General features: G+C 33.7%; 1 protein-coding gene across 2 annotated transcripts; it reads left to right on the top strand.

Annotated features, from left to right (window-relative positions):
• The first annotated feature begins 273 nt into the window (after positions 1–273).
• On the top strand, positions 274–8062 carry LOC109209163 (dynein light chain LC6, flagellar outer arm-like). 2 transcript variants are annotated; one of them, XM_019372373.1, is made up of 3 exons: positions 274–643; positions 3150–3255; positions 7660–8062. In XM_019372373.1, exons 1-3 carry the CDS (start codon positions 428–430, stop codon positions 7740–7742), a joined length of 405 nt encoding a protein of 134 aa, XP_019227918.1. In that variant the 5' UTR covers positions 274–427; the 3' UTR covers positions 7743–8062. The 2 variants fall into 2 exon arrangements, with proteins under 2 accessions (XP_019227918.1, XP_019227917.1); XM_019372372.1 differs by lacking the exon at positions 7660–8062 and adding an exon at positions 3452–4884.
• The last annotated feature ends 989 nt before the right edge of the window (positions 8063–9051 follow it).

Here is a 9051-nt window from a genome sequence, read left to right as displayed (position 1 = left end):
GACATTTTTTTACCACAAAAAGCTAATTAGCTAATATTGATAATATTTTATGAATTGATTAATTTTCATACTAACTTACTAATGGTCTGACATAACTAATAATTTTTCTATTAATTACAAATCAAAAGTACACTTTAAATTAGTTAGTTAAATATAAATTACTTGTCACTAAAATTATTTTTCAAAAGGTCTTTTTTAAGAAAAATAAGTTTCAAAATATGCTGAATTTAGAATCGTAAAAACATTTTCTTTAGCGTAAAGCAAAAAGTGGCAAACTGCCCCCAATAAGGATTAGCCCTTGGAAATCAGAAAGACCACCTCTCTCTCTCTCACACACACACAAACGCAAACTCTCTTTCTTGCACTTTTTTGCACCACCGGCCCCGGCGTGTCAGCCTTCAACTTCAAAACGGAAAGAGAAGAAGAAATGAGCGAAGACACGAAGAGAAACGGTATCGGAGCCGGAGCTGTGGCGGTGAAGTCTTCGTCGGACGATCGCAAGTCGTTATCAGCCTCCTCCGATGATCGAAAATCCTCTTCGAATTCAGCTACTTCTACAACTGTTGGGAAGAAGACAGTAATCATAAAAAGTGCCGATATGAAACCTGACCTCCAAAATGAGGCTGTCGACATTGCTATTGTTGTATATACTCTCTCTCTCTCTCTCGCGCGCGCGCACACACACACACACGAATTTGTTAATTATTCACGAACAAATTTTCGGAGTGAGAAAATAATTACTAGTAATTGAAATCGTGAATAAATTTAAGTTCTATTCACTGCCTGTACCAAATATTTACAGAATTAGGTCATTAAAATTTGTACACAGTTAGGTCATTTGGCAATTACTGGGGAAATCTCTTGATACAAATTAATTGGTACTGATAACTATGGTAACTGACCAGCTTTCACATGTTAAAATGTCTGTGCATATGACTTAAATCGTTTAATTCATTTAATTTATAAAGTGTGAGTAGACTTTGAACATCTCGTGATTATAGTGTCTAAGTTATTTTCTTTAATCAGAGGCCAAAGCAGTGTATTTCCTGAACAAAGGATCTTTTGTTTGAGTAAAACAATTTAATTAAGGATTTAAGTTATATACACTCTGTAAAAAGTATTTTAACCTGTGATATTGGTGAGTTATCATTTTTACCTGATCACCTATTATAATACTTACCAAGAGATTCATCTCTAATTACCTAATAAATGACCTTATTATGTAAATACAATATCTCTTACACCCTCAATGCGTAGAATTTAAACTCTTTAATTAACAAATTCGTAAGTACAATATTGAATGTTTCTCTATTTATTTTCTAAGTTATTATCTTTGATTCAAGAGACAAAAAGTGTATTTCTTAGACAAAAAAGTGAGATGGATCTTTGCTTGAGAGTCCGAACCAAAGTGTGATTTTATTGGACTCAAAGCACAGAAATAGGTAAAAAAAATAACATGTGACCATTTTATGTATAACGCATGGATTGCATGCGCTATACCTTAACGACACGTTTGTCCGTTTAGGTATAGCGCATGGAATCCATGCGCTATACCTGATTTTCAAATGTCGGTTAAAGTATTCCATGCGCTATACCTGATTTTCAAATGTCGGTTAAAGTATTCCATGCGCTATACCTGATTATCAAATGTCGGTTAAAGTACAGGTATAACGCAAATATTAGATGCACTATACTGAGGTTGAAAAGACAGATAGGTATAGCGTATCTAATATATGCGCTATACCTGTATTAAAAAACGGCCAGCCCTTATTCTTCGTGACAGAACCCCATCTAATATTTGCGTTATGCCGAATTTTTGTGTAAAATATAAAAGTTAACAAACAAATCGTTACGAATAAAATAAATTGCATAGTATTTAGTATTAAGTTTTTAGTATTTTATATATGAATAATTATTAAATATATCGTGATTAGTTGTGAAAATTAAATATTTAATTTTCTTATAACCCAAAAATATCTAAAAAAAGATGACAGTTCAAACAAAATCATGCCGAATTTTAGTCAAAAAATGTAAGAAACAACATAGACGTAATATAGTCCCTAAGAGCCTATAAGCAGATGAAATGTGAGCGTCTCCTGTCGCCACTGCTCTATCATAGACGTGATCAGGGGCCAGTCGAATTGCAACCGACCGATCTTATAATCCGATTAAATCCTGTACGCTCAAGGCGTGTAACTGTACGGGGATGAAGTGTGTGGTCCCTAATGAACTCTCAAAGATCGTCTATACGTCTGGAGTGGAAGGTCTGGGACAACAACTGTCCATCCCAGATGTGTAAAGACCTATAGCCACCTTGGAGCAACAGTAGCTCTCGAACAACAGGTCCAAGATGCACAAGGGAAGCTCCATGACGATGTTTGTAAATTGAATAATAATTATAGTATTTTTTTCTCTAATTGTTTAACATCTTTAAATATATTGCGATATTTTTTATTTTAATATTTAATCGATAAATTTTCTATATTATTACTTAGGTTGATAAATTTTCTATATGTTATTTTCTTATATTTTTTGACTAAAATTCGGCAGTGTTTTGTTTGAACTGTCATCTTTTTTTCCAGATATTTTTGGTTATAAGAAAATTAAATATTTAATTTTCATAACTAATCACGATATATTTAATAATTATTCATATAAAAACTTAATACTAAATAATATTCAATTTATTTCATTCGTAACTATTTGTTTGTTAACTTTTATATTTTAAACAAAAAATCCGGCATAACGCATATATTAGATGGGGTTCTGTCGCGAAGAAGAAGGACTGGCCGTTTTTTAAAACAGGTATAGCGCATATTAGATGCGCTATACCTATCTGTCTTTTCAACTTTAGGTATAGCGCATCTAATATTTGCGCTATACCTGTACTTTGACCGACATTTGAAAATCAGGTATAACGCATGGATTGCATGCGCTATGCCTTATTGGACAAACGTGCCGTTAAGGCATGCAATCCATGCGCTATACATAAAATGGTCATAGGTTTTTTTCACCTATATTTGTGCTTTGAATCTCTTTGCTTGATTGTCAGGAAGAGTCCAGAATTTTAAGTGTCTACTCTGATCAGAATATGACATGACTATACAACTTCTGAATGTTTATACATTTTGTCTGTGTGTATAATTTAGGCATTTGAGAAGTGTAATGTAGAGAAGGATGTAGCAGAACAGATTAAGAAGGAGTTCGACAAGAAGTATGGCCCTACTTGGCATTGCATTGTCGGAAAAAACTTCGGTAAACATGCTTGACTCTTCTGATCTTCCAGCTTGTTTTTTTCTTTTTCAAGTTCATAGGTGCTGCATTGGTTATATTGATAAACATTTCTACATGAAATCAAATTTCTTATTGTCTAATTAGAAGTTGATGCTTTAGAAGGTGACATGGTAACAAAGCTAATGTTAATTGTTTTCTTCTTGCGGCCTATTGCAAGGACATGCAATTTATGTTGGAAATGTGCGGATCTGGCCTTCCTTCAGGCTTTATCTTGAATGTCAGGGTGGATTAGTATTTGTGCATTTTAAATGACTTGTCAAAGGATCTTATTTTCGTCTAGCTTTTGGATCTTTGAAGGTCAAAGGAAAAGCTTACCTGGGAAGGGGGTTTGGTTAGAATTTCTGTGTTGAGGTTTTCACCACTCTTGGTAGAATATATCTAGGTTCAATAGTATTAGGTGGTTCGGTAACTACTTAATTAGAATTATGCAACTACTTGTAACATAAACTGGCATATCGTGTGCTAACACGTTCTCATTAAACTTTTGGTTTTTTTCCTGCAAGAAAATATCAGTAATCACAAAATTTGGTGAGAATGACCCTTTTTTCTAACAACGGGTCAAATGGTAATGGATATCATCATTTCTAACAGGTCTCAAAAGATAATTTATTGGTTGGCCAGCATCTGGCTTAGCCGGCCCCATTATGGTAAAAGAACCTTTGGTATCCTTTAGGATCTTTAAGGTATCGACAGCATGTCCTTCAATCTTGCTAGGGTTTCTACGAGATCGTCTACCTTGTTATGTGCTTGTTTTCTTGACAAACACATACACCCGGTTATTAAACCGCAATTGATGACATCAGAGATTCCTCTTGTGAACACATGTAGGATGGTGAAACTTTCATTGCTAAGATTGTTGTCATGCGCCCACATGAGCGGCCAAACTCTCAGCTTGGTGGCATGTTTACCCATTTGCCATGTTTGTGTGAGATTAGAAATTGTGGTAGTAAATAAGGCAATGTTTTCTCTATTAATACACAATCACTGAGAGATATTGTGCTTATCGTAAACTTAATTCTTCACATGTCTCACGTTAATTTACTTATTTTTCTTCTGTCTGTTTTATAACTCTTTCTCCTAAATGTCATAATCTGGTAGGTAAAATTCCTATATGCTAATGCCGGCATTGTCATTTATAAAGATGAAACATAAGTTTCTTGCTATGAAATTCTTCTTGTGTTAGTCTATTCTTTTAGGTGATGAATGGTTTTTGTGATTACCACCGGTCCTGTGAGATGCGAATAAATGGATTATGCATAGAGTATCATTTGTTATGCCTAAGTGGTCGCACATGACTTTCCTGTGCTTGTGAAGAAAATCAATGAGTGATGAAGTGGGTTAGAAGTTGATCACGTCTAGATTAAAAGAAATAGGTTAGAGGTTGATCGTGACTAAACGAGAACTCTCTGTTTTAGTGATCCATTTGAGAGTAGAAGTGTAATACATCAAATCTATCAGAGAATCAGCAGTCTGCTACTAACAATAGTCCTTTGTTTATCTTTACGTAGGACGAATCCTGTAATAGTTTGACAGGGTATTCATTCTTTGTAAGGGGTCGTTTGGTAGGGTGCATAAGAATAATGCTGAATGGGGTGTATTAGTAATGCTGGTATTAGTTATATTTGCATTAGTTATGCTGGTATTAGTTATTCTGACATATTTCTTATCCATTGTTTGGTTTGATGTATTAAAGCATTGCACAATTTCTAAAAGAATTGCTTGTTTACAAACAAAACCAGTTTATCACTCTAACTTTTTAAAAGAAACATATGTAGAAATGTTTTTATATGAAAAAGTTTAAAAAAAATTGTTTGATTTGTCTACCTATATTGTAATATAGAACAAAATATTTATTTATAAAATAAAATATATGCTAAGTATTTATTTATTTACTAGAGATATAATTTTATTTCTCACTATTTGGATTATTTTAAACTTGCATTAATATAATAACTAACATATTTTAATCAAGCATAAATTTTAAAGGACAATTTTGTCTTTAACTAAGCTAATGCAAGCATTAAAACCCATTGCATTGCTAATACCATGGTTTTCTATGCATTAGTTATATAGGATACCAAATAGGATATATAACTAATGCTTGCATAACTAATGCATAGGTTCAAAATGTCTACCAAACAAGGTATTATTAATACACAAAGCTAATGCATGTATTATTTTATCTAATGCATCCTACCAAACGACCCCTAAGTGCTAAGGCTTCAGTTGTCAAACTATACTTGAGCTTCTTTCCGTCACTTTAGTAAAACATCTGTACTTTTCATTGTGTAACTTGTGGTACTTGTTCAGATAAGCAGTGTAATAGAATTATCACATTTTTGGGTACCTATAGAAAGAAAAGGTTTTCCTTCTTAATCCGCAATGGAGATTATACTGTTCTTTAATACAGCTATACTGACCACTTACCCTTGGTATCAAATAATTTGAAGGCTGACGCTAGTTGCAATAGCCAGTTTCGGTTCAACAGCAGTTCAAAAGTAGCTACTGACATTCAGCCAAAAGCTAGACGCGGCCAACCTCATGTATTACATTTGATAATTTGAAGAATTTTGGAGTACAGGTTTGAACTTAATGACAAAATTAGCCTAGAGGCACCATGATAAAAGTGGGTTTTATGCCCACCCCTGGACTATACAATTGCACTCAAAAGACAAAATTAACCTAGAGGCGCCATGATAAAGTGGGCTTTATCCCCACTCCCACCCACAGTAAAAAATAAGTACAAAATACAAAAGCAATATGTGTAGAAAAGTAACAGAGCACTCGAGTGACTAATAGTGTGTAGAAAGGTGGCAGAGAACTTGATCTCCACTGTCGATACTTATTAAATTGATTCACGCAGACCTATAGATTTGTCAATTACTTAGCCTGAATGGGCTTTTCACAGCTGAAGCTCTGTTAACATCTGTAGATGTGATATAGATGAATGATATAGTATTATCTTTTGGTCGACGTATCTCATCTGGTGCTTCTTGAAACAACACAGGACTTTTACTTTCTCTTGTTCAGACAGGAAACTGTTAAACCTTTTCAGTTATCTTTGCCTGAGTTATATAGTATAATTTAATATGGTTATATTTTATTGTCACTTTGAGCCTCTCTATCCCTCTCGAGGTAAGAGTAAGGTCTGCGTACATTCTACCCTCCCCAGATCCCGCTAGTGGGATTCTACTGGGTGGTTGTTCTGGGTGGTTGTTCTTGTTGTTTATATTTTACTGTCACTAAATTCTTTTGTTGATCTCCTGGTACCTTTTTCTTTTTGCTCTCTCTAGCGCCATAAAACAAGAGGTGGAATATTCAATTTGCAGTGCCAGAGTATTATAATTTTATTTCTGTGCTTTGGTAAACCAAAGTTTATTAGAGATAAAATGGTTTGACCATGAATTTTGTCTGAAGTGTACATCAAAAGAAATTACTTGATGCCTCCAATATATCTGCTTTCAGGACAACCATGAGGCAATACATTTGTCATTCTGCTTTAGGTCTAAGAGGTTTGTGAATATAATTTTAGTGTCTTCGGCTCTGGTAGACAATTTGTCCTCGTGCGATGAATATTAGGGGAGTTCGTAATTTGGAATAGCTGTCCGTTGCTTGAGTCTGATGTTGATGGAATTTGTTTTCCACAATATCTTGGTTGCTAATCTCAAATTGTGCTCTGCTGAGCTTGTGCATAGCCAAGATTTTGTTTGCCCCATTAGCAATTTCAGTTTTGTTGGTCGTTTCCCTTAACTGTGATGAATGCTGCTAAAGTCATTTCAATTCAGATGAGAATGTGTTGGTCATTTGTTTTATTCCTTTTTTCTTCCGCCGTATACTGACAGATTGTTGAGTTTGGTGAGGATGGGAAGTCTTGTCTGCATTATGATGCTTTTTTTGAATAATTTGTTCATTTTAAACGAAAGATTGACTTCTTTGATGATTTGATCTACAGACTTATAGCCTGTTTGGCCAAGCTTCTTTTTGGTCAAAAGTGTTTTTTTTTTTTTTGCCAAAAGCACTTTTGGCCAAAAATTGAGATGTTTGGCCAAGCCTTTGGAAGGAAAAAAAGTGCTTTTTAGGAGAAGCAGAAGCAGAAAAAGTGGCTTCTCTCCAAAAGCACTTTTGAGAAAAATACACTTAGAAGCAGTTTTTTAAAGCTTGGCCAAACACTAATTGCTGCTCAGAAGTGCTTTTCAAATTAATTAGCCAAACACAAACTGCTTCTTGCCAAAAGTACTTTTGAGAAAAGCACTTTTGAAAAAAAATGCTTCTCAAAATAAGCTGATTTTTGCAGCTTGGCCAAACGGGCTATTAGTATACATCAACAACTCATGACATTTTTGTGTTTTACCTTTTCCCACGTAGGTTCTTATGTGACTCATGAGACGAACCACTTTGTATACTTCTATTTGGATTCAAAAGCTGTACTTCTATTCAAATCTGGTTGAACTTGCTGGTGACAATGATAGAGAAAAGGGTGACCACGACAGTGATGTTATAGTCTGCCCATGTATGTATTGAAAATTCCCAGCTACAAAGATCTAGTGGGAAATATATGTACCTGTATAATCGAATCATTACTCAAATGGTCACGCAACTATCCGTAGTTATCTAGTAAAGTTATTTTTTTTCGTTTGTAACAAAAAGTCACTTAACTATACCTATAGTGATATGAAAGACGTCCTTATCATGAAAAAGAAAACAAAATAAAGTGTTAAGAGAGGTGTTGGGTTGAAATTAAGCCCGGAAGATTTCTAGGTTTCTCAAATCGTGTTGCGTATTTTTTGAGAATCATAGTTGTTATCTAAAATTTGTTGAAAAAACTTGTTATGAAATTTGATTTTATATGTTAAATTCAAGGAATTCTATCTCGAAGCAAGATCAAATATTTGAGCAAAATATACGTGGAGTTATTAATTAACTCTAATTTCATATAGTAACTGTATAAAATGAACTAGCTAATTGTATGTCAGTACTTCATTTAAAGCTCAAAGACAGATCGTGATCTGTGAACTGGAATAAATACAAGACCAATAACGCTGCAAAATACTCATTCCGTTCACCTTTACTTATCCACTAAGGATTTTTCACATCTCTTAAGAAATAATAAATGGAGTATTTAATTTACCATAATATTCATATTAATTGATGCATATGTTAATGGATTTGAGAAAATAATTTGAAATGAGTAATTAATGTTGCGGGTATAACAGAGAAAAAGAAATTTTGTCTTCTCTTGACATGCTAAAAGTGAAAATCTATTTTTAGAATACTGGACAAATAAAAGTGAACGAATGGAGTATATCTTTACCAAAACAGATAGCAACATAAATAATGAGAGGCAGATCTAGAAATTTTAAACATGGATGTACTATTAAAGAAAGGACGAAAAAAAGTACTCATTAAGTGGGAAATAATTCATATTTTTTTGAGTAATTCATTATTTAATCAAGTGCATCATTCAGCCTTTGTGGAGCATGGATGCTATCAGATAATATTAGACTAATTCTAAAAAAATACATACATAAAATACTTATTTTGAAAAAAAAAATTATGGGTTCACGTGCCCCATAATTTTGCCGTATAAATCCGCCCCTAGCAACATTGACTCTCCTATCACTTAGAGGCCAGGAAAGTAAATAAGGTTAGTTTTTTTACCACTCTTTGTGATAAAAAATACTTAAAAATGCCTCCTTTCCTAGAAAAAAAATAGAAAAGGAGAGAGCAGATTTCGAATATACTAAATTTTAAAAATCC

Source organism: Nicotiana attenuata, unplaced genomic scaffold (assembly GCF_001879085.1).
Source record: "Nicotiana attenuata strain UT unplaced genomic scaffold, NIATTr2, whole genome shotgun sequence".
NCBI classification, from domain to species: Eukaryota; Viridiplantae; Streptophyta; class Magnoliopsida; order Solanales; family Solanaceae; genus Nicotiana; species Nicotiana attenuata.
This window is presented reverse-complemented; position numbering and strand designations above follow the sequence as displayed.

Excerpts from the sequence above, each read along its gene's own strand:
- LOC109209163 (XM_019372372.1), top strand. The coding sequence starts at position 428 with ATGAGCGAAGACACGAAGAGAAACGGTATCGGAGCCGGAGCTGTGGCG. Across the intron at positions 644-3,149 it reads CTGTCGACATTGCTATTGTT|GCATTTGAGAAGTGTAATGT; the intron begins GTATATACTCTC and ends TGTATAATTTAG. Across the intron at positions 3,256-3,451 it reads CATTGTCGGAAAAAACTTCG|GACATGCAATTTATGTTGGA; the intron begins GTAAACATGCTT and ends GCCTATTGCAAG.